This window comes from Saccopteryx leptura, chromosome 1, assembly GCF_036850995.1.
Source record: "Saccopteryx leptura isolate mSacLep1 chromosome 1, mSacLep1_pri_phased_curated, whole genome shotgun sequence".
Classification (NCBI taxonomy): Eukaryota; Metazoa; Chordata; class Mammalia; order Chiroptera; family Emballonuridae; genus Saccopteryx; species Saccopteryx leptura.
In genome coordinates this window covers 2,695,845-2,720,648 of record NC_089503.1, presented here as the reverse complement: position 1 = coordinate 2,720,648, position 24,804 = coordinate 2,695,845, and the positions used below count along the sequence as shown (strand labels likewise).

General features: G+C 58.3%; 1 protein-coding gene and 1 non-coding gene across 5 annotated transcripts in view; both read left to right on the top strand.

Annotated features, from left to right (window-relative positions):
* NAP1L4 (nucleosome assembly protein 1 like 4) overlaps window positions 1–20,586 on the top strand; it is a 49,542-nt gene extending 28,956 nt beyond the window's left edge. For 3 of the 4 annotated variants that reach the window (XM_066379862.1, XM_066379881.1, XM_066379872.1), the window contains exons 9-15: window positions 3,131–3,270; window positions 4,473–4,618; window positions 7,132–7,154; window positions 7,488–7,607; window positions 9,944–9,973; window positions 10,802–10,855; window positions 19,580–20,586. In XM_066379862.1, the coding sequence (XP_066235959.1) occupies window positions 3,131–3,270; window positions 4,473–4,618; window positions 7,132–7,154; window positions 7,488–7,607; window positions 9,944–9,973; window positions 10,802–10,855; window positions 19,580–19,618 (552 nt within the window). In that variant the 3' untranslated portion in view covers window positions 19,619–20,586. Of the gene's footprint in view, window positions 1–3,130; window positions 3,271–4,472; window positions 4,619–7,131; window positions 7,155–7,487; window positions 7,608–9,943; window positions 9,974–10,801; window positions 10,856–15,876; window positions 15,915–19,579 lie in introns of all 4 variants that reach the window. The other variant, XM_066379889.1, reaches the window with a different exon arrangement.
* On the top strand, window positions 63–185 carry LOC136389893 (small nucleolar RNA SNORA54). Its single transcript, XR_010748448.1, has one exon. It is a non-coding gene; the product is annotated as a small nucleolar RNA SNORA54 (small nucleolar RNA).
* Window positions 20,587–24,804: the final 4,218 nt, after the last annotated feature.

Below are 24,804 nucleotides of genomic sequence, written 5' to 3'. Positions count from 1 at the left end.
GCACCCTTGACTCTGGAGAAACGTTGGCATGGCACAGGCCATCCGGCCTCGCTGGCTGCCCCAGGCACTGTTCGTGACCTGTCCGCCTGGCTGTGGCTGACGGGTTCCATTCCAGTGCTATAGTACTTCCATTGACACATGACTGACTGACTGGTGGCTCTCAGTTTCAGGTCTTGGAGACAAGCCCCCGTGGGCCGTGGGTGGGGACCTAGTCTGGGTCTCCTCTGGGTCTTCTCCTCCCTTCTTGTCGCAGAGCACCAGGCCCAGGTAGTGGATGAGGGCCAGTGTGAATGGAATTTCTTTCCCTAGTCCTGCAAGTGACATTTGCTGAGGCTGGTGCAGGGGAACACAGCTGTATATGTCCCTTCCCCTTCTCTTGTCTGCTGTACTCTGGGAGGTGACAGTCAGCTGTCCCCTCTGTGGGTGGAGTATGGACATGAGCCGGAGCGATGCCTGCTCCCTGGCGAAGGGATCCTTTCTCTCCTCCTGCAGCACCGGGTACCCAGTGCCCTCCGTTGTCCTCTGCCCGGCAAGCCCTCTCACCCGTGCAGAGGCTTTGCGGTAGCACCCCCTGGAGGCCGCCTTAGGCCACAGGGCCTCGTTTGCTGAGATGTGTGAATTCTCATTCCCGTGTGTCAGGGCACTTGAAGATTCTGTGAGTTTTCCCCACACTACTTTCTCACCTGTCATTCATCCAGATTCAGTTTACTGATGTTTCCTCTTCGGGTCAGTTTCCTTTTCTCTTATTAGATACTGTCTGTTGCTTTCCTGGGCTTGTCTCCTTTATTTCTCACCCTGTCGGCTGGCTCACAGACCACGGAGCCCAGGCGGTGGCGGGCCACGGCCAGTCCTGCTCTCCTGTGAGGGCCCTGTGCTCACTGAGAAGACGTAGCAGAGAGGGCCCGTCTTCCAGAAATAGCTGCTGCTGCCAATTCCCTAGTCTTGTCCTCTGTTGACCATGAAGCAGCTAAGACATTGAAGCTACAAAGATGGCGAAACCACCGAGCTTCAGAATGAAACAGGGTCGTGCGCTGGTGCTGCCCCACGCCCCATCTCCTTCCCTCTCTGCGGTCGCCGCTCTGCCACACCAGCACGTGGGTGGGAGTGCAGACGCTGTCACGCTGCTGTCCCCGCCGTGCGGGCGCTGCTGGGTGCGGCGTGGTGGTCGGCACACGTGTTGGCTGCGGGATAGTTTATTTAGCACCCCGATGTGCCCCCATCGCCACCCACTCTGAGTTGTTGCATTATTGTGAATTTCTGACACTTTCTTTAGCATAGTGACTGGGTCTACAGAGGTGAGTGCACCTGAGGCCGCCTGCTGGCAGTGTTTCTTTCTGCTTTGTGTGGTAGTCACCGTCTTTTGGTCTTTATTTTGAAGTAATTTCAAGCTTAGAGCAGAGCACAGTCATTCCCATGTGTCTGTTATCCACCTGGCCCGTAGAGTGGGGTGGAGTGGGGACCTCTCCTAGTCGTCCTGGCGTGAGTGTTGGCAGAGACAGCAGCCACCGAGTGGATGTGGTGGGCAGAAAGGAGATCCTCTCTTACTCTTAACTACGGGTGGGACTGGGGCACCAATGACGTGGCCTCATCCTTGGGCCTTTGTTTTGTTGGTCCATTGAACACTTTGGCTCATCCCCATTGTGTCTGGGTTACTCTGGGTAAACAGAGGCCTAGGGGAAGAAAAGAAAACAACTGGAAAAGATGAGAAAACAGTAAGTCACACACGGTGCGGAGGAGTGGGGATAGGACGAGGGAGAAGGCGTGAGGACCGCCCTGTAGGGACGGGGCGTGTGCAAGGGCCACGCACAGCACCCCTCTGGCTGGGCCAGCCCTGTCTGCCCCCTTCTGCCTGCCCCTCTGTCTTCCTGCTGGAGAGGGTATGTGGGCTTCCGGGCCCTGGGGTGGCCTTCTGTCCTGCTGAGCCTGAATTCGCCAGATCAGTGGCTTGTGTTTGTTGATTGCCTTTCCTTTCCAGCCCACATGGCTCTTGCAAAGGTCAGCGGACTTCCCCTGGCCAGACCCTGCTGCCATCCCTCTTGAAACCAATTGGACAGTCCCCCAGTCCTCCAGTCACCTGTGTCTGCTCGAGCCCTTCTTTGGAAAGGACTGTTTTCATTCCCCCTTTCTGTTCTGAGCACTGCTTTCATAGATTCATCTTCAAGTCAAGTCGAGGGAGAGGCTGCGATTTCTCTTTCACAGATGCGAAAAGCACAGAGACCTTGAGTAACTTCCCAGAGTTGCACAGTACTGCAGGCAGAGGTGAGCCCAGGCTGCCTGCTGGGTCGGCCTTTGTGAACTATAGGGTACTTACCCAGGCTGTCTTTTTTCTTTAGAAACAAGGGTTGAGTGAATGTCTGTGCACATCCTCATTCGTCCATTCAGGTAGCTCCCTCCTCAGGGAGGACAAATTCCTCAAGATAGCAGTACTAGGATGGGCTTTTTTATTTTAGTAATTATTTTGATATTGCCAAGTTGTCCTTCAAAAAACTACTTAAAAGTATGTGAGTGCTCCTGGTTTCCCAAAACACACGATGGAACCACATATTCTTTCTACATTTTGTCCCCAAACTGAGGCATCTCTTCATTTCTCATTTATTGTGGCACTCGTGCGTAGGAGTGCCTTTGCTCTCGGCCATCGGGTTTTATCTGTGGCTTTGCGCAGCTCTGTCTGTGTTCCTGTGGTGCTGCTCAGGCTGTGGCGTGCTTTGTGACTGAGGGTGGCCTGGTCCTTGGTGCCCCGTGGCTTCCTCTGCCTCCCCCACGCTGCTCTTCCACTGTCACTGTGGGGCAGAGAGCGCGTGTTTTGTTGCGTCCAGGAGGGAAAGAGGAGGGCAGGGCTGTCGTGCCCAGCCTCTCCCTCAGACCTCCCCCCACCCAGAGACAGCCAGCCCTCCACTGAGCGGAACGTGCATACAGACCCCTGCCCCCAGCCTACCCTGTGCTTCAACTTGGTGCTGGTGTTTCTTGCAATCAAGAAGTTTTTCTTGTTACGTAGCACGCTATTGCACTTTTCAGTACGGCTTCTACCGGGGAGAGCTGGTTTCCGGTAAGTACTGTGTGGCTTGTAAAGTCTGTCCAAAGGTATTTGTAGATTTTAGGTGGTGCTTACCCTGAGTTTTTTTTTTTTTAGTCTTTTGTATTAGAGTTCCACTTTGAACCCAACGACTACTTTACCAATTTGGTCCTGACAAAAACGTACAAGATGAAGTCAGAGCCAGATCAGGCCGACCCCTTCTCCTTTGAAGGTCCTGAAATAGTTGACTGTGACGGGTAAGGAACGCCGTTTCCACTTCTTGTTCTGAAACAAAACTAGGAGATGATTGTAGAATTTTGCAAGTAAGTTAGAAATCAGGACTGAAGCAGAAAGCTCTTAACCCGCTTAGCCCAGTAGACAAAGATTTAAATTAAATAGTCTTTCTGCTTGGGGATACGATGACCGGTGCTGGGAAGTGTGTCACGTGGTTACACGTGATAAGTTTAAGTCAGGGGCCCAGCGTCCTCATTTGAGTGAGGGGACTGGGTTCTCGTGCCATCAGTGCAGCTAGGCCATGCCCTCAGCACAGGCTTGGTGGTGAGTGAGTGAGTCAGCACAGAGGAGTGCAGGTCATTTGCTTGGTTTGCAAATTCATGGGGCAGTTTAATTGTCCTTTGACTCATGGTCAAGCAATTTGGTGATTTCAGGCTGTAGGTCACCAAGGAATAAATGTAGTTTGAGATGGCTTTGTAAATCATTTCATTTTGAATTAAAAAGTTATTTTTATTCACTGGAACCAACTGAGTTCTCATGAATCTCCCTGGATAAGTAATTCAGAGCATTATTAAAATCCTGGTAGACTTGTTGCTCATTTTGGAAGGACCATTTCCCAGGGCCAGCCATCGTGTGGGAAGCAGTCCTGGCTTTTCAGGTGTGTTCTAGAGCCAGCCATTCAGACATAGTCAGGTGCTGCCTGGTGGTCCGGGGGGCGGGATCAGAGTTTACAGCAGGCCGTGCTGACCCACCACCAGGACTGCTCGGCACCCCTGGGGCTGGTGTGTTTTCACCGGCTGTCAGTACGGATGTGGTCACCGCTTCCTTTCTCCTATTTGTCCCACTTATGTAGCTGCCTTGAGAGTTCGGATGTGTGAGTGGTGACTTGAAGTGTGCTCTAGGTCTGTCCAGGGCCAGCAGGTGACAGGCTCCTGAGGCACCTTTGCCTTGATCGGGGCTGGGCACAGAGAACACTGCAGACTGTGCAGAAGGTCTTGGGGAGATAATGCCATCGCAGCTATGGAAGCCTAAGTATGGGATGCTTCCACTCGGCTGGCAGGCCCGCCTGTCTCTGTCGCCGACCTGCAGTGGACTGGGTGTCTAGGGCTTGCTTGCAGGTGGGTTTGATTCTGCTTTCCAGGCTAAGCCTAGCGCTGTGGTGTGCTTGCGGATGCATCTGTAATCGGTTTCTCTCACGGGGCGTGTGTCCGGCTTGTCCCTGTAGGTGTACTATTGACTGGAAGAAAGGAAAAAACGTTACCGTCAAAACGATCAAGAAGAAGCAGAAACACAAGGGTCGAGGCACTGTCAGAACAATCACCAAGCAAGTCCCCAGCGATTCGTTTTTCAACTTCTTCAGTCCCCTGAAAGGTGAGTAGCTTGCTTTTGTACAGTGTCTCCTGCTCTCTGAAAATCTCCGTTCTTGTGAAAGGCCTACTTTAGTACCTGTTTTCAGTAACCAGGAGAACCCTGAAGAGTTTTTGTTTTATGAAACCAGGCGAAAGTCACAGAAGTTCAGTGTGCGTTGCAGGAGCTGTTACAGAGGCGGCGGCCCCAGCTCCTTCCCCAGGACCCGCCCTCTCCTTTCCCCCAGCCCTGTGTCTGTCAGCTCCTGGCTTTGTCTGGGTTGAGTCTGAGCATTTGCTGGCAGGGTGTGTCCGGAGGCGTGAGACAAGCCCGAGGGCTCCTGAGGGTGCTGCACACAGCCTGCACTGGGCAGAGCCGATGGCTGTGAATGAAGGGAAGGCACAGGGCGTGCTCTGACCCTGCCTGCGCCCGCCACCCGCACCCTCATAGGCAGAGAAGGCGTCTGGAACGCTGCCTGTCCCACTGGTCCTGACCCCTGCGGGGGTGTCGTTAGTGGACTGGTGGGTGTGCAGAGTGGCGTCCCTGATTCTACCTGTGTCGGTGTCATTTTAGGTTGTGTGCGGCACTTGGTGTGATTTGGTGGGTGGTGTTGGTTCTGGGAACCCAGGGCTTTGGGCGTTTGTTGTGACTAATGAGCAGCTGGGTCTCCACTGTGCAAGGCCAAGAGCAGGAGCCCGGCCTGGAAGCTTCGGTTCTGCTGTGTTGTTCCCCCTGAGTCCTGAAAGAGAGGTGGGACCTTCCAGCCAGGAAAGGGGAGCAACTGGTTTTGAAAGTACGTTGCTTGGACGTCTCAATATAATTTCTAACCCTGAGAGAACGTGAAGGCGGAGCAGTGGGTCATGCTGAAGCAAGGAAAGGCATGGCTCTTCACTTCCCAGAACGAAACCAGTTTGAGAGAGCCCTGCCACGTCGGGGAGCTCGGTCTGTCTGCCCTGGGCTGCCTGTCCCGGGCCGCGGGGTGGCCCCGCTCTCGGGGCTCGGTCTCTGATGTGACCTCGGCTCTGAGCCTCGTGCTGCCCCTCCCTGTCCCCGTCCAGGCCAGTCCCTGGTCAGAGTCACTGTGTCCCTGGGACTCGGCTTTGCATCTAGACGGCGTTGGTCTGGGGAACGAGAGTAGTCGTGTCCATCGTTCAGTTTCCTCTGGGGGCCCTTTCAAGCTCTCTGTGCCATTCTGGAGGGTACTCATGTGAATTCACGATACGGGTGCTTTGATTTGTTGGAAGATACGTTAAAACTGGATTTTAAGGCATTGATGAAATTAAGTGGACTCGAGAATTTGGAGGTTGATTTTTTTCTTAATTGAAGTACTGGAAGACTGTATCGTGTTTGTATAATATTAACGTACCAGACAGCACTGACGTGTGCACTTACAGTGGGCATAAGTAATGACTTAATATGGCTACTTTTGAAGTCAGATGAACATACTTTCACATCATAAGCCCTGTGGAATGAAGAGAGGCGGGCAGTGGGGGGCAGTGATGGAGGAGCCAAGAAAGACCTCAGAATTGATTAGATGGTTTTTGAAGTGAAGGAAACATAAGATGGCTGGTCAGTCTAGTGGTTTTTGTCCTTAAACCTACAAAACATCCAGAAGTCAAGTGAGGAAGGTCCCTGTGCTGACCCTGACCCCCAGCCAGGGCCCTCACACCTAAATCTCACAGCCTGTGGGGTTGCTTACACAGGTGCCAGGGCTTGGGGGCCACTGCCTCGTGGGTGGTGTTTCCACCCAGCACTTGTGTCTCTGGAGTGGACAGCTTTGCCTCCTCACTGTGACAGCTTTGGGGACAGTCGGAGACTTGTGGAGGTGGGAAGGCAGGGGTGAGGCCAGCAAAATCAACACTCAGCTCCTGATGGAAGCCAGGGCCTCGAACCAGCATTTCTGAAAGTAGGGCCTTTGAATCCCTCGATCATTTGAATGTCGTCGGGCTTCATTGAATGTGATTTAGTCCTGGTCTTTCCCGCCATGCTCAGGTCTCCGGTCTGTGTGTCACCTGAGGACCCACACGCAGCATCATGTGAGCGCAGTGAGGTGCTGTGTGGCGGGTGCCCAGAGGGACGCACGGCACGGGGTCTTTCGCGGCAGGAAGGTTTCAGCACTGTTCTCTCCTTCCGCTTCCCAGACAGAAGCCAGTGTTGACCTTTCTGGAACTTGAAAGCTCAAAAGATTGTCCCGTTTGTCTGCCCTGTTGTCACGTGTGGTTGTGTAGGACACAGGTTAGAGCCCCAGCGACAGCACAGGTGCACCCAGCAGCTGCAGTCAGGCCACTCGGAGTCCTTCCACCTGTCGGTTTAGACCGGGGCCGGAGTCCTCCAGCCAGCTGGGTCTGCGGGTGGAGAGGGGTGGGCTGGGCTGGGCGGGGCAGGGTGGGGTGCCCCCAGGAGGCCCAGAGCTCAGGCAGTCCAGTGAAGACCTCGGGCTGTGCGATGTTTCGTTTTACCTGTCAGCCGAGTCTCCTGTGTGGGATTGGGGTGGGTTTGCTCATCAGTGTAACCTGAAGTGTTTGTCTTCTTTCCAGCATCTGGGGACGGAGAGTCACTGGTAAGACCATGTCGCCATCAGAAACCTCCTCTTTTGCTGTTAAAGTCAGTGTTTCCTAAGTAGCTACCTATTTTTCTTTTTACTGTGGTCCTCCTCTCTAAAACCCTGGGGTAAATTTGGGTTCCCTGTCCCTCTGGGGTGGGACAGAAGCACGTGTTCCCTAAGTGGGCAGCACTTTCCCCCCCTGCCTCCTGTTGCTATAAGCTGCTGTCAGCCTGCGGGGCTCGCCTTGGAGGCTTTAACTGGGTCAGGAGAAAGGCAGGCCGGGGTAGGGTGGGAGAACATGGTGTTGATCTCATGCCAGTGAGTTCACACGTGGGTTTTCCCTCCCAGGATGAAGATTCCGAGTTCACGTTAGCCTCTGACTTCGAGATCGGGCACTTCTTCCGTGAGCGGATCGTCCCGCGGGCTGTGCTGTACTTCACAGGGGAGGCCATAGAGGATGATGACAATGTATGTGCTCGGAGTCCACACACGGTGCTGGGGGGGGGGCAGGGAGAGGAGTGGTCATAGCATCAGGGGATATCTGAGGCCAAACCCGTGTGCGCCCTGCCCCGTGGCTCATGGCAGGCTATCCTGAAGACCCCAGGGGTCTGCTGCTGTGTCCTGCTGAAGTCCTGTGAGCGCTAGGTGCCTGCTGAACAGGAGGGACACTCTCACAGAGGTCTGTCCTCTGGCTGTCACCGGAGGCAGTTTCCATCACAACCAAGGCTCGATTGCCGAGGGCCCTGGTCTGTGGAGACAGTTTTGTTTTGTAAGGAGTTGCTGGAGGGGGTTTGGGTGTTATTTCCTTGCTGTTAGAGCCTTGAGGCCTCTGGCTGCTTCCAGGTTCCTTCCTGTGAAGCCCGCTGGGCAGCAGGAGCCAGGTGGGCTGCCTGGCTTCGGGGTCGCCTGCACCCCAGGCACTGCCTGCTCCCCCTGGCCGAGGGCTCCGGGGGCGGTGTGGTCAGGCTGGGGGTGTTGTGGGGCCCAGCTTGTGTGCGCAGAGCTCTGCCGAGTGCGGGGTCACTTAAGCACTCAAGTAGTGGAGACTGAAAGTTTGAGGAACCGCTGATTACCCGATGACTAGATGACTAGATACAGGAGTCCTGGCTTTGTTTTCTGTGCTCTCCTGGGTTGTCTTGCTTGTCCTGTGGGCTGCGCCCCACCTTGTAACCCCTCTTCTACCCAAGTGTGAATGTATTGGATTCAGGCCCAGCAGAACTTGGTAAAGGAGGCCCAGGTGGAACGGGTACTTAGAACCTCAGAAGATCCACCCTTGAGCCTGTTTGAGCGGGTTCCGTTCCGATCTGACCCGAAACACTGTTCGGTCCTGCTTAGGGCACTTGTAAGGAACGGGCACCAGGACCCGGCCCATCCCGGGTGCTGCTTGGTGCTGGAGGGCGTGCAGGCTGGCCCTGGCGTCTGAGATGAGCCGCACCTGCACCGCACTCGCCGCGGTCCATCTGGGTGGCCTCTCAGGAGCGTGTGTGCGGAGAAGACGGCTCACCGAGTCTGCAGTGCCTTGTGTTGTGTAGCCCGCAGCCAGCAAGTTCTTCACTTTGCTTTAAATTAAGTTTTAAAAATTTATTGATTTTAGAGAAAAAAGAAGGGAGAGAAAGCAGGAGAGACAAACATTGATCTGTTCCTGTATGTGCACTGACCAGGGATCGAACTGTCAACCTTTGTGTATTAGGATGCTGCTCTAACCAACCGAGCTGTCCAGCCAGGGCTGGTCAAGTTTATCTTATTGCTGTGATTTTGGCCCCAGTTTGTCGCTGGAACTTGAATGAAGGTGTGGACCAGTGATGTCTTCGGATGTGGGAGGAATTCATTCAAGACCAACCAACCAACTATAGTGTTGGGGTTTTGCCCACATGCAGTTTAGTTCTAATTTACTTTAAACAGAGGTTTCATTATATATACATTTTTAACCGTTGAGTTTATTTTTACTTATTGATTGAGTTTAGAGAGAGGAACATCGATCTACTGTTCCACTTTTGTGTGCGTTTGTTGGTCAGTTCTTGTTTGTACCCTGGCCGAACCTGCAGCCTTGGCGTAGTGAGACGGCACTACAGCCAACAGAGCTACCAGCCAGGGCTCGTCACAGTTCTCATGGAGGTTTCCCTTTGCGTAGGGTATGAAACGGTAAATTCCCGTGCGTAATAAAATTATGCTACTGGCTTGCTGGGATCAGCCATTTTCTAGTTGGACTGAGTACAAACCCAAGCTGACAGTCTCCTTTCTGAACTCCCCCCACCCCACCCCAATCCTTAGTCCTTGTTTTGACTGGTTTTCAGGTACCTGGCATCCTATTATCCTGTTAATGTGGCAGGACTGGTGGGCAAGCATTTCTGCAGTGCTGGCCGCAACCAGCCCACGGTCTCAAGTGCCCAGACACAGCTGGCCCGGAGCCACACCGCCCCTCTCAGTTTGAGCTGGACTTCCTGCTTCCTTAGGCCTGCCAGTGGGGCCCTGGACAGGGACTGTGTCTGGGGCCGGGTGCCACCACACCTTTTTATTCTGAGAGAGAGAGAGACAGACAAGAAGGAAGAGAGATGAGAAGTGTCAGCTCATAGTTGCAGCACTTGAGTTGTTCATTGATTGCTTCCTATACGTGCCATGATCTGATCTGGGGGCTCAAGGCAGCGACCTTGGGCTTGTGTTGATGATCCCGTGCACAGGCTGGCAACCTCGGGGTTTCGAACCTGGGACCTCGGCGTCCCAGGTCAGTGCTTTACCCACGCACCACCAGGGCCCAGGCACCACCACACTTGACACACTTAACAACATGTTTTCTTCTTTTTCAGTTTGAAGAAGGTGAGGAAGGAGAAGAGGAGGTAAGACCAGCCTGTGCGCAGGAAGCAGTACCATTGCCCCGAGGCTGTGTTAGGCTTGTCGTGCTGGAGTGGGCGAAGCTTGTGAGGTCCTGGGACCTCGTTAGACCCTTTTTTTTTTTTGTATTTTTCTGAAGCTTGAAACGAGGAGAGACAGTCAGACAGACTCCCGCATGCGCCCAACCGGAATCCACCCGGCACACCCACCAGGGGCGACGCTCTGCTCACCAGAGGGCGATGCTCTGCCCCTCCAGGGCGTCGCTCTGCCGCAACCAGAGCCACTCTAGCGCCTGGGGCAGAGGCCAAGGAGCCATCCCCAGCGCCCGGGCCATCTTTGCTCCAATGGAGCCTTGGCTGCGGGAGGGGAAGAGAGAGACAGAGGAAGGGGGGGGGGGTGGAGAAGCAAATGGGCGCTTCTCCTATGTGCCCTGGCCGGGAATCGAACCCGGGTCCCCCGCACACCAGGCCGACGCTCTACCGCTGAGCCAACCGGCCAGGGCCGTTAGACCCATTTTTGACACTGCCTCAGTCTGTCAACCCTGTTGAAACTGTGAGAGGATGGCAGGGCCACAGCAGTGTCCCATTGTGACCCTGCATTTGGTTGATACAAAGGGATTGTAGGATATAATTTTCTAACCAACAGAAGCTGCTCTTCAGTAATATGTTGATTTCAGGTTTTCTAAGAACAAAGAATATCCAGAAATAGAAGTGTACAAAGTGTGTTAGTTGACCAGTTGTGTGTAGTGATTTCCCTCTAAATTGAAGTCTTGCTGTAACTTGTGGCCAGTGGGACCACAGGAATTGAAGTCCTGTTCACTCCTTTCGATACAGGAGTTGGGAGACGAGGAGGGTGAAGAGGAGGACGACGCTGAAGTGGACCCCAAGGTGAGTTCAGTCTTCTGGGACGCCAGCCCTGGGCGTGCCGTTCTGTTGCGCACGCGCACCCCACTCTGCAGCAGTGGCGTTAGGGACGGGTGTGTCCTACTCTAGTTAGAACACTCAGTTTGTCAGGAGTACTGGGTTTCCGTTCAGACACCTGTGTGACTCGAATGATGTCCGAGTGTCCGGGAAGAAGCCCCTCCCGCTCCTCCTCAGACCGTGTCGCTGACGTGAGCTCGCCAAGGACCTCGTTCCCGAGTCTGCAGTGGTTTTCCTGACCACAGGAATCGTCTTCTCTTGTGTGTTTGTGTTTGCAAAGGATGGAGAGAAGGAACTTTCAGGGGGAGTTGTTCTTGTCATTTTTTAAGTGAGTAGAGTAATGGAATTGTAGGTATAATTTACAGTTGAACTTGGGCTGAGAGGACTCAGAAGTGATGTCTAGTTATCTCATAATTCAAACTAGGAAGCTTCATAAAAACCTGACAGAAATGAATGGGCAGCCCTGTGAACTTGACTGTCGGAGTTTTGGTCACAGATTAGCTTAAATCAAGGAGCTTTGCCACTTGATCTCCACTGTAGACTGACTGCCTTCGTGAGGGCCCACTCTGGTTTGCTAGCGTGAGTTTATACTCACCCCCCTTAGAGTTGGCTCACTGTCACGGTACTAACATAACATTACTTTCATAGGCATTTTATAGCACGTACCTCTAGGTAACTAGACCGTGTCTGTGCATCCTCCGTGTCTGGGCCCCAAGCTGTCCATGTAACGGCCTGGTCGTGCCCTTTGTTGTTAGCACCCGTGTCTGTACATGCGTGCTCACAGGAGGGCTTTCTGCTGGGCACGTGTGGAGGTGGATCGGACACTGTGAATGTGCTCGCGGGGAGCAGGTGCTAGAAATCCACCTTGTCACGAGTCACCACCGCTACTGTGCTGCCCAGCCAGACAGCGGGCAAGCTCCCGACCCTGAGGGAACAGCCACCAGGCCGCCCAGCCAGACAGCGGGCAAGCTCCCGACCCTGAGGGAACAGCCACCAGGCCGCCCAGCCAGACAGCGGGCAAGCTCCTGACCCTGAGGGAACAGCCACCAGGCCGCCCAGCCAGACAGCGGGCAAGCTCCTGACCCTGAGGGAACAGCCACCAGGCCGCCCAGCCAGACAGCGGGCAAGCTCCTGACCCTGAGGGAACAGCCACCAGGCCGTCCAGCCAGACAGCGAGCAAGCTCCTGACCCTGAGGGAACAGCCACCAGGCCGCCCAGCCAGACAGCGGGCAAGCTCCTGACCCTGAGGGACTGTAGCCACCAGGCCGCCCAGCCAGACAGCGGGCAAGCTTCTGACCCTGAGGGACTGCAGCCACCAGGCCGCCCAGCCAGACAGCGGGCAAGCTCCTGACCCTGAGGGAACAGCCACCAGGCCGCCCAGCCAGACAGCGGGCAAGCTCCCGACCCTGAGGGAACAGCCACCAGGCCGCCCAGCTAGACAGCGGGCAAGCTCCCGACCCTGAGGGAACAGCCACCAGGCCGCCCAGCCAGACAGCGGGCAAGCTCCTGACCCTGAGGGAACAGCCACCAGGCCGCCCAGCCAGACAGTGGGCAAGCTTCTGACCCTGAGGGAACAGCCACCAGGCCGTCCAGCCAGACAGCGAGCAAGCTCCTGACCCTGAGGGAACAGCCACCAGGCCGCCCAGCCAGACAGCGGGCAAGCTTCTGACCCTGAGGGACTGCAGCCACCAGGCCCCCCAGCTAGACAGCGGGCAAGCTCCTGACCCTAAGGGAACAGCCACCAGGCCACCCAGCCAGACGGCGGGCAAGCTTCTGACCCTGAGGGAACAGCCACCAGGCCGCCCAGCCAGACAGCGGGCAAGCTCCTGACCCTGAGGGACTGCAGCCACCAGGCCGCCCAGCTAGACAGCGGGCAAGCTCCTGACCCTGAGGGAACAGCCACCAGGCCGCCCAGCCAGACAGCGGGCAAGCTCCTGACCCTGAGGGAACAGCCACCAGGCCGTCCAGCCAGACAGCGAGCAAGCTCCTGACCCTGAGGGAACAGCCACCAGGCCGCCCAGCCAGACAGCGGGCAAGCTCCTGACCCTGAGGGACTGTAGCCACCAGGCCGCCCAGCCAGACAGCGGGCAAGCTTCTGACCCTGAGGGACTGCAGCCACCAGGCCGCCCAGCCAGACAGCGGGCAAGCTCCTGACCCTGAGGGAACAGCCACCAGGCCGCCCAGCCAGACAGCGGGCAAGCTCCCGACCCTGAGGGAACAGCCACCAGGCCGCCCAGCTAGACAGCGGGCAAGCTCCCGACCCTGAGGGAACAGCCACCAGGCCGCCCAGCCAGACAGCGGGCAAGCTCCTGACCCTGAGGGAACAGCCACCAGGCCGCCCAGCCAGACAGTGGGCAAGCTTCTGACCCTGAGGGAACAGCCACCAGGCCGCCCAGCTAGACAGCGGGCAAGCTCCTGACCCTGAGGGAACAGCCACCAGGCCGCCCAGCCAGACAGCGGGCAAGCTCCTGACCCTGAGGGACTGCAGCCACCAGGCCGCCCAGCCAGACAGCGGGCAAGCTTCTGACCCTGAGGGACTGCAGCCACCAGGCCCCCCAGCTAGACAGCGGGCAAGCTTCTGACCCTGAGGGACTGTAGCCACCAGGCCGCCCAGCCAGACAGCGGGCAAGCTTCTGACCCTGAGGGACTGCAGCCACCAGGCCGCCCAGCCAGACAGCGGGCAAGCTCCTGACCCTGAGGGAACAGCCACCAGGCCGCCCAGCCAGACAGCGGGCAAGCTCCTGACCCTGAGGGACTGCAGCCACCAGGCCGCCCAGCTAGACAGCGGGCAAGCTCCTGACCCTGAGGGAACAGCCACCAGGCCGCCCAGCCAGACAGCGGGCAAGCTCCTGACCCTGAGGGACTGCAGCCACCAGGCCGCCCAGCCAGACAGCGGGCAAGCTTCTGACCCTGAGGGACTGCAGCCACCAGGCCCCCCAGCTAGACAGCGGGCAAGCTCCTGACCCTAAGGGAACAGCCACCAGGCCGCCCAGCCAGACGGCGGGCAAGCTTCTGACCCTGAGGGAACAGCCACCAGGCCGCCCAGCCAGACAGCGGGCAAGCTCCTGACCCTGAGGGACTGCAGCCACCAGGCCGCCCAGCTAGACAGCGGGCAAGCTCCTGACCCTGAGGGAACAGCCACCAGGCCGCCCAGCCAGACAGCGGGCAAGCTCCTGACCCTGAGGGAACAGCCACCAGGCCGTCCAGCCAGACAGCGAGCAAGCTCCTGACCCTGAGGGAACAGCCACCAGGCCGCCCAGCCAGACAGCGGGCAAGCTCCTGACCCTGAGGGACTGTAGCCACCAGGCCGCCCAGCCAGACAGCGGGCAAGCTTCTGACCCTGAGGGACTGCAGCCACCAGGCCGTCCAGCCAGACAGCGAGCAAGCTCCTGACCCTGAGGGAACAGCCACCAGGCCGCCCAGCCAGACAGCGGGCAAGCTCCTGACCCTGAGGGACTGCAGCCACCAGGCCGCCCAGCCAGACAGCGGGCAAGCTCCTGACCCTGAGGGACTGCAGCCACCAGGCCGCCCAGCCAGACAGCGAGCAAGCTCCTGACCCTGAGGGAACAGCCACCAGGCCGCCCAGCCAGGCTGCGTGCGCGAGAACGTCAGAGATGCCAGCGGAGGATGTCTCGCTGCAGGGCGGGGCACCGCGATGGCGGACCATTGCTCTTGCTGGTCTCTGCACTGGCGTAGCTGCCGAGGACTTCCTGCAGAAGAGCTGGCTTTGAAAGTGTGAGTGTGGAACAGACGGTCAGACAGGTCTTCAGACAGTGGACCTGGTGATGAGCGTCTCTCCCCCCAGGAAGTCAGCTCCTGGGTGGGGTTCAGTCAGCAAGTGACCTGATGAAATTCATGGACAAGTCTCAACTTCTGGAAGCAAAACTTAATGATTTACAAGCGGCTGTGCCCTGCGTGTGCGCCAGGCCTGTGTGGGGGCCCCGCCGGGACTGTGCCCGTAGCCTTGGTCAGACAGAGCCAGCCCGCCCAGCTGTGGTGCGGCTGCTGCTCAGCTTGTCCGGGCGCGAGGAGTGGATGCAGAGCTGGCAGGGTCGGCTCTCAGTCTGTTACAGGCACAGAGCTCTGAGGAGGGGACGACTGCTGTCCTCACGTTAGCTGTGCTTCCATTAGGGTGTCATTTCAATTACAGTGACTTGACACGGCTAGAAAATCCTCCCTCAGAGAAAACAAAAACCACACTGCACAGTCAACACCAGCACTCAGCCGACCCCCACGGATTGTAGCCTTCAACAGGCAGAAGCTCACAGGGACGTTCGTCTTGAGACTGTTGAAAGCACACTGCTCACCGGGCGGCTGGGGAGGGGCCTGGAGGCAGGACACGGACCTGGGGCCTGGCCGTGCGTGGGTCACACTTGGGGGACAGGGTCGTCGGGATGTCCCCAGAAGCGGGCAGTCGTGATGCCTCACACTGCCGTGCCTTAGGTCCCGGTGTGTGGGCCCGGCTGCTTCTCTGCCCTTGGGGCGCTGATGCACACGTCCCCTGTGTGGTGTCTGGAGCCAGGCTGGCGTGGTTTGCCATGCCCACTGGCGGCTCGGTGCCCTGTGCTTGGAGCAGCATCTCACTGGCAGTGGGCACGACTCCTGTTGTTGTTTCCTTTTGATGTCTGTCCTCCTCTTTCCTGAAGCCTGTTTCCTGGGAGATCGTTGTCACCAAGTGGTGACACATACCTGGGCAGAAAGGAGAGGGTCATCGATGCTGACCTGCACGAGGTCTCTGAGTTGCGTGGTCGGGAGTGGGTGAGATGGCTGTGTGAGAGCAGTGCAGGCCGAGGTACAGTCTGGTCCTCTGTGCCAGCCCGTCCAGCAGGGAGACGGGCAGCTGGTGGAAGGCACCGGGCTGGCGGGGAGGCTGCCGCTCTCGCCCTCACGTTGCAGCCACATGTACAGAGGTGCTGGGGCTGCGTCCTGCGTGACTGCCTGTCGTTTTCTTCATGCTGACAGTTCCTTTCCATTTCTTCCCCATTTAGGTATAAATTTTGTCTGTTAGTGATTCATGCGTTTCTAGGTAAGGTGGACTTCATTCATTCCTAACTTCCCAGTCTCTGATCTGTGCTCTGTACCAGTGCCTTCTTGTGACCGGGGTTAGAGGAGGCGGTTCTGCGGGCTCAGGTGGGGGGGGGGCGTGGCCTTTCTGACAAGCGGTCTTGTGCGGGTCTGTGGTTCCTCCGAAACTGACAGACAGAAACCACACTCGGCTCCTGCTTGCCAAGCCTGGGGTTGCTTGCTGACCACATAGCCAAGGTGCACCTGGTGCGGCATTTTTCTCGATGAAACTGCCCTCCAGGAAGAGGACAGAAGTCCCTGGGAGGGGCAGCCTGCGGCGTGGGGCACAGGCCAGTGGCCCAGCAGTCCTGGAGGCCACAGTCAGGCTTTCAGGCCCGCTGTCCCCTGTGCCCCCTTGCCGCCCCTGCTCGCTGGGGCAGTAAGAGTTGGCCCACTGATTTTCCTGGGCATGCATCTGCTGGTTGTTTAAACATGTGAACTCCAGGCGTGTGCAGACCAGTAGGTAGCAAGGAGTAACTGAACTTTGTGCCAGAATTCTTACCTGAAAAGCTGCTGCGTGTGGTGCACACATCAGTGTGCTCTGCCGTGGGGTCTTGAGGCTCTGAGTCAGCAAGGGCAGCACCAGCAAGCCCGGGAGCTGCCCGTCCCCTCCGCACGGGTCTTTTAGCTGTTCCAGGCACGGGGCTCACCTGGGAGATGCTCACTACCATGAGGCAGGGGTGGTGGGGGTGCAGATAGGTGGGAACAGGAGACCTCGAGGCAAATGCCTTCGGGTAAGTGGGAAGTTGCAGGGTGCCACCTGCCGGTGAGTTGGCACTGGCTCATAGAAGTCGTGCTGTGAGAGCTGGGACTTCGTGTTCCCTGTTCAGAAGGCCTGATCGTGGTGCTCAGTCAGACCTGTGCCTTTGAGGGTCTGTCTGCACTGTCCTGCTGTCTCCCTCGTGTGGGTGCAGACCTGGGCTGAGGGTGCCTCTTAGGTGAAGTGATCTATGCCTTAAGGGTCAGGGCCGGTTGTATACCTGCCTGTCTAAATTGCTGTGCACATGTCTGAAGAGGGTGTCCACCGGGCTGTCCCTGAAGCCCACTCCCCTACCTGCTAGTTACTCTGAAGTGTCCCTGACCATCCAGCCTGGATCTCTAGGACAGGAGGACTCTGCTGGTGTAACCACAGAGCAGCCCACACCCAGACAGTGTGCGGCCTTCCTTAACATCGTCAGCTTCTCCCGCCGGAGGACCTCGGGGCTGGGGGCTGCCTGTCCCTTCTCAGGGCTGTGGTTATCTGCTGAAATCCTTCGGTGTCATGACGGGCAAGGCTTTGGCTATTAGTTCCTGCCTTTAAAACACCAGCTCCTGTCTTACATTTTCTTATCTTATTTTTTTAGTGAGAGGAGGGGAGGCAGAGACAGACTCCTGCATGTGCTCCAACCAGGATCTACCTGGCAAGTCCACTAGGTGGCGATGTTCTGCCCATCTGGGGTGTTGTTCTGTTGCTCAGCAGCTGAGCTCTTCTGAGCACCTTAGGCAGAGGCCATGGAGCCATCCTCAGTGCCCAGGGAGAGAAGAGAGGGGGAGGGGCGGAGAACCAGATGGGCGCTTCTCCTGTGCGCCCTGACCAGGAATCAAACCTGAGATGTCCACATGTCGTGCCGACACTCTACCACTGAGCCAACTGGCCAGGGCCAACTCCTGTCCTTTGATGATGAGCATTGGGTGAACAAGCTGCTATTGTGGCATGAAACAGGACGTTTAGTTTGCAGTTTGTTTTATCCTGTGTCACAGGCTGAAAACCGCTGCTGTCGACAGCCCCCTCCAGGCCTTGGTTTTAGTGGGGGCTGTTCCTCCAGCAGTCTTCATCACCCAAGCTACTGATTTCATTTTTGACAAGTAGGTCATACACTTCCCCTGGCTAAAACTGGGTGACAGGGTTCAGACAGCACGGTGCAAAGTAGATAGTACCCTGTGTTACATGATGTGTCTGTGTCACGTGTACGTAGAGGGATGTCGAGTGGAAGCTCCTCCCATCTCTGTGACACCCCTACAGAGCCCTCCCTGAGCTGCCCGCCCCCAGCCCACCTCCTTTCTGCAGACACCAGTGCTCCCTGGCCGCCGCTCTCCCTCTTGCCGTCCCAGCACCAGGTGGGCAGCCGCAGGTCTGCCCCCAAAAGATTTGATTTGGGACTTTTTGGCTAGGATTCCTGGTCAGGTGTAGATGAAGTTGTGACAGGCAGGTGCCAGAGCAGGACCCCGTCCCCCAGTGGCCTGCCATTGGCCCTGGGCAGTGCTGGGCACAGACCGCAGTCCCGGCTCCCTGTGCTCCTGCCACGGCTCAGACAGCGAGAGCTAGGCCGCAGTCCGACCTGAGAGTGTGTGGGCCCTGTCACCCCGGAGTTCCTTCTCAGCCTGTAGTGCAGGCTTTGCCTCCACAGATGTGCAGATTACGTTCAGAGTAAATTAGTAATCTTAGCTCAGGCGGGTGGGTGGAGTTGTTGGTCGCTAGGTGTGGTCTTGGCGGGAGAGGTGCGTGTGATAGGCCACACTGGTGGTTCTGGGGAGGGAGCTCCCGGTCCCTTTTCTGGAAGGATGGGGTTCCCACTTGCAGAAGGCCTGAGTGAGTCAGGGCTTGTCTGTGGATCTAAGTGGCAGCTACTCGGGTGTGGCTCTGCGGACACCGGTTACACGGAGAGCAGGCCCCGGGGAAGAGGCGACCCTCCCATGAGCTGCAAGGCCGGAACAAGAGCCCTTTGAGGCTCAAGTGTTGATCCTGTCTGGGGGGTGGTAGGGCATGCGGACTCCCGGGGCAGCACTGCGGCTACCCGGAGCTCCGGCTGCCCTCCAGCCTCAGAGTATGGTCTCCTGTCATTCAGTCACCTGCAGCCTGCGGAGGACTCTGCCCGGGAGCTCCTGTCCACTGCCGGGTCAGAGCTCACAAGCACAGCTTGAACGGGTAGAGGCTGGTCTACCGTGACTTTTTTTCTAGGAAGTTACTGCTTTGTTAATATTTTTAAAATTGATTTTAGAGAGAGAGGCAAAAACATTAGTCTGGCGTTCCACTTATCTGTGCATTCGTTGGTTGAGTCTCGTATGGGCCCTGACAGAAGCAAACCGCAGCCTTGGTGCATCAGAACAGCGGTCGAGTCCACTGCGCTGCCAGCCAGGGCGCTTCTCTACCAAGTTAAAAGTGTACTTGCAACCTGACCAGGCGGTGGCGCAGTGGATGGAGTGTTGAACTGGGACACAGAGGACCCAGGTTCAAAACCCCGAGGTCACTGGCTTGTGTGCGGGCTCATTGGCTTGAGCACAGGGTCACTGGCTTGAGCGTGGGATCGTAGACATGACCCCATGGTCACTGGCTTGATTGAAGGTCACTGGCTTGAGCAAGGAGTCCCTTGCTTGGCTGTAGCCCCCTGGTCAAAGCACATATGACAAAGTAATCAATGAACAACTAAGGTGCCATAATGAAAAATTGATGTTTTTCATCTCTCCCTTTCTGTCTGTCCCTATCTGTCCCTCTCTCTGACTCTCTTGTTAAAAAAAAAATACTGTATTTGCAGTAACCATTTTTTCGGTTAGAATGAATTGAGAAGTTGGGTGTTGGTTCTCCGGGTGGCGGGAGGTGGCTGCTGGGGGCGTGGGTGGGCTCTCAACAAGCCTCTCTCTCGTTGACAGAAGGAGCCCGGGCAGCCGTCGGAGTGCAAGCAGCAGTGAGCAGTGAGGACCGCCGCGCGGCGCACCTGGCCTGGGTTCAAGTGCATGGTTTTCACGTCCACGCCCCTCTTCCTTCTATCTGCTTAACCTGTACAGTGGCAACTTAAATGCATTTCAGACGGAGGAGGTTTGATTTCCGCGCCCTCCACGGCCTCGGGGGCAGCTCCATAGACTTTTCCAGGCCTTGCTTTGGGAGGGGTAGAGACCGTGTGGGGCGGGGCGGGAGGTCGCTGAGCCCAGGGCAGCCGTCGGGAGTCTCTCCCCTCTCCTGTGGACCCACACGCGCTCCCGGCCGGGTCTGTCTGGCTGCCTCCGAGCGGCTGGAGCGTGGACCGTCCACCGTCCTCCCTCCTCCTCCGTGTGCTCTCGTCTGGCTTTCGTTTTCCTCGGGGTGGGGGTGGGTCATGGTGTCGTGGTACCCACGGCGCGGAGGTGTGAGCTTGTGTCGTTCATCCTTGTATTTATTTGTGCTTTTGTGCTGTGAGGGCTCGGACGTGTGCTGTCGCTCACCCGCGAGTCTCTGAGACCCTGTTCGTGACTGGAGACCTGGTGACTGGACTGGGAGGAGGTGGCATCGGCTTCTCCGAGCGAGGCCTGTGTGGAAGACACCCCCCCTCCTGCCACCAGCTGCCAGTGGCAGGAGCTCGGCTGTGAAGTGCGGACCCCTCGGCGGGCTGGGTGGGGCGCCGCTGTCCCCGTGTGCGTGTCATGTCTCAGCAGCTCCCCTCGCTCAGCCCCACGTTCCTCTTGTCTTAAAAGCCCTGGGTTCCAAGCGGCCTGTTCTTGGCTGGTGTGTGGGGTTTCCAAGTGTGACCGTGGTCCCTGGCAGCCGGGACTCCGGGTCCACACTGTGACTGGGTCTGTCTGGAGAGTGCTCAGCCTTACTTAAGATACATTTGTAACTGAATACGCTGTTTTCAATTTGTACAGAATAGTTAGAGTATTCTATTAAAGTTGTGAAACATGAACCCAGTGCCTGTGCAGTCTCTGGGGGGATCCTGGTGCGGGGGAATGGGCCTCACGGATGTGGTCCCCATCCCCTGGGCTGTCCGTGGGGAGCCCGAGGGGTGGGCAGGTAGGGGCTGGGCCTTTTCTGGTGTTCGTTGGGTTTCTGTGGGTCTCCCGGCCCACGTCACTGTCGGGTGTGCTTGGGGCTCCAGGTGAGCCCCTTGCTGCCTCGGGAAAGCGTGTGCTCCTGCCCAGGGTTTGCGAACGGGCCGCTTAGACCCTGAAGGCTCCAGGAGGGACGTTTCCTGCCAAACGACCACGTCCGGGCTGCTGGCCCTCTGGTGCTGTCCTGCTGGGCCCCCTGCTCCTCCATAGGGCGGGCTCCTCCTGAGGACCAGCGCTGGGACGGGCGAGACGAGGGCCCCAGACCACGGCAGACGGGAAGGGTCTGTTCCCCAGGCAGCAGGCGAGCTGGGTCTCCTTCCCCAGCCAGTGCGCCGAGGAGGCGGGGCCTGCAGGCGCTGCAGGGCGTCTGTTCCCACCCAGCTGTACAGGTCCCCGGACCCCCGTGTCGGGTGAGTGACCGTGTCTGTAAACACCTGGTTCAGCAGGAGGAACGGTCAGGAGTGGCTGCCCAGGATGACATCCGGGTGCTTCGCAGGAAATGGACCCTGGACCTGCGGTCCTGCTGGCCTTTGGGGGGCAGCCTTTCAGGGGTGGCCCACCTTCTACTGATGACGGTGGGCCCATGTTCACTCGCAGAGCACCGGCACTGTCCGGGATGCTGGGTCTCGTCAAGGAAACACAGTGACAGCAGTGACGAGGACTTGGGTGACCTCAGTGTGCTGAGGGCCTCGGGACCCGCACGGTGCAGCCCCTGCCCTGCTGCAGGGCTCAGAACAGGAGGCCTGTGTCTCCATGCAGGACTCCCGCCCTCGTGTGTGCACAGCCCAGACACCGTGCACACCGCTCACAGTGTTCAGGAGACTGGGTCGAGTGGCTCCACCCACTGGGCGTGAGCCACCAGGAATGGGGCATCCGTGTCCCGTCGGGTGTCGCCTGGGATGAGATAGGGGGTGCAGGTTAGGGGCAGGGCCTGCGTGTGGGCACACTCTTGTGGGCGTGCGCCCTGGGATCACATCGGGAGGCCCCAGGCCCGGCAGGGACCTGGACAGCCGCGTGCTGCCGGGTGGGGCGGGCAGAGGAGCCACCACTGGCCCGTCCGCGCTGAGCTGTGCGATGCAGGACGGGGCGGGGGGCTGTGTTGCGGGGCGTGGCTCTCCTCCCATGGGATGTGTGCAGGGACGTGGGCTCGGGCTGCTACCTGGCCATTCTGGGTCGCTTGGGATGGAGATTCCAGGCCGAAGCCCCAAGAGGCCGTGCTGGTCCCAGTGGTCCCTGTAGTTTGGCCTCGGCCTGCGCCAGGGCCTGTCAGAAAGGTGTCCTCTGACCTCACAGCCGTGTCACCCTTGGATGCCCACGTCTCCTCCATCTAGGCCAGGGGTCAGGAACCTGTGGCTCGGGAGCCAGATGTGGCTCTTTTGATGGCTGCATCTGGCTCGCAGACAAATCTTTAATAAAAAAAGTAATAACGTTAAAAATATATTATTCTCATGTATTACAATCCATTCATTTCCTACCGCTCATGTTCATGGTTGCAGGTGGCTGGAGCCAATCACAGCTGTAATTTTTATTGGATAATGTGTAATGTACACGGGTTGTTGTATGGCTCTCACGGAATTACATTTTAAAATATGTGGTGTTCATGGCTCTCTCAGCCAAAAAGGTTCCTGGCCCCTGCTCTAGGCAGTGGGGAGCAGGAACCTCCAGTAGCCGGGGATCTCAGGGACACTGCAGAGGGTCCGGAGGCGGGTTTGGTCCTTGTCACTTGCACTGGGAAGTCACTGAGCGCCCGCAAGTTTTGTCCAGAACACCAAGCCAGGAGGCAGCAGAGCAGGTGGCACACACAGCAGCTTGGGCCAGCTTTGCCTGGGCGCTGCAGCCCCCGCAGGACCCTACACTGCCCGTCTCTGCTCCCTTGCCCCCGGCCCCACTGGCCCTGGGGCTGCTGTGGGCCAAGCCAGAGGGGTTTGGTGGGCAGCCCTCACCAACCCAGCCCCAGGGCCCCTGGGCCCAGACGTCCTGGTGCCCCTTTCCGAGGGTCCAGGAGGGTGTCCAGGGCTCCTTCTCATCTGCATGGCCTCTGCTGCCCTCGCCCTCTCTTGATCCTTAGGGCACCTTCCCCGGCCACTCTTGTTCTGTTGGAGACTGCAGGGCCTGTTGGGGTGCCCGTCCTTCGGGGCCTGCATCTCGTGTCTCATACGAGACCAGCTCTGAGCCAGCTGCCCTTCCTGAGTGCCCGCCTAGCCGCCTCCTGCTGACCTCTGGGAGGTGTTCAGCTCCACCCAGCCAGGGGGCATCTGCGCAGGACCTCCCCAGGGGCTCAGGGACTGCCGCCAGGTGCCAGCCGTTAAAGGTGGGGTGTCAGCAATGCTGCGCACCCCACAGCAGAGTGCAGGAACCCCACAACATAGGGATTTTGAAAGCATGACCCCGGGGGGGGGGCGTGCAGGTGGGTGACCGGTGCTGGGACCTCTGGAGCGTGCACAGTGCCCGCTGGGCAGGGCACTGTCTGGAGAGGGAGGTGGGTGCACGCTGTCAGCTGGCATTGCGTCAGGTGGTGCCGGAGGTTTATGGGTATGAATTACACATCAGTGGAGCTAGTTTTCCAAAAGCCCCCAAAGGGGGGTGACTCTAATAAAAGCTCTGGTTTTCCTTTTAAGGGGTCGAGTTGTGGTCACCCAGAGCCCGGCTGGGGGCCTCTGTCCACACCTGCGGTGGAGACAGCTTAGCAGGCAGCTGGTTCACCCTTGTGACCAGTTTGCCGTGTTGGCTAATGTCCCCGGTCTCAAGGAACGGGCCACCCAGTCTAGCTTCCCGGCCATCCCCCGGGGGCCAGGCCCCCTCTTGCCAGTCCCAGAGGCCCCATTCCCAGACAGGGAGTCGGCCTGGGGAGGCTCCTCCAAGCCCGTCTCGCTGGCCTCCGTCCTGCCCTAATCCGTCCCTGTGCTCAGAAGGGGTGTGTGCCGTCCCCTTCCCTTGGTGGCTGGTGGGGGAAGCCCGTGAGCAGGCAGTGGGCCAGGTGTTCACCCGACCGGCTCACTTCCTGCTGCACGAAGCCCGTGGCTGCCCGTGGCTCCCTGCCGGCTGGCCCGCCCAACCACCCGGCATGGCGTGGCTGCATCTGGACTTTGGTCCTTTCTGATCAAACTGACTTCCCAGCATCCTCTCTCTGGAGGCAGACTCGTTCTTTCCACCTCAGTCTCAGAGAGCGGAGTCGGGGGGGTGGGGTGGGTAGGGGGCTTAAGAACCCCACACCAGCCATTTGGTCACCCCACCACCACCAGGAGATGCTGGCGGACAGTGTTCCCAACAGCAGGGGCTTCGGGACTGCTCGGGCTGGTCCTGGCCAGACTTCTCACTCCTCCGGACTTGGTGAGGTCCGCCTGGGACCCTCCCGAGCCCCCCCACCAGGCCTGGAGAGAGACCTGCTCAGGTTACAGGGCAGCCTGGGGCAGACAGCAGCCTGGAATCCCCCTTCGGCCTGCTGCCAGGAGGGTGTGGCCCTGACACGCCCCCCAGGGCCAAGTCACCTTGGTGCCCGGGGGTGGAGCTCCACCCACCCCAAATGTCACCGGTGCCAGTCACTGGCCCAACTTGACCTGGCTGACTCACTGCACCCTGGGCTGTGGCCGGATGTTACTTTCCATGACAACCTAACAGGCAGGGCCTCGTGAGGACTCTGCCCAGGACAAGCATGGCAGAGCCACGGGGACCCCCTTCCCCAGGGCTCCTTCCTCCTACACTGGCCTGGGCTCTCCCCGGGGCTCCCGAGGTCCTGGAACCTGCCTGCCTCTGGTTCTCACCTGAGACATGGGGAGAACCATCACTTCCTCCCAGCGGCCCGGGGTTCTAGAGAGGAAGCCCCTTGTGTCCGGCCCAGGAACGGGCACCACTGCCCACTCTGGCCCTCCCCAGGGCCTGCCGACTTGGAGCCAGGAAGGGGAGGATGGGCCTCAGGCGCAGGTAGGCCTTCGGGGTGCAGGAAGGCAGGGGTCAGGGCACCCTGGGCTCCTCCCCCAGCCTCGGGCTTCCTGGGAGGGCCTGGGTCCCCATGGGCCCCCCCCCCCGCTTTCGGCAGTGGCTGAAAGACCCCAGTAGGGTTTCTGAAGCTGCCC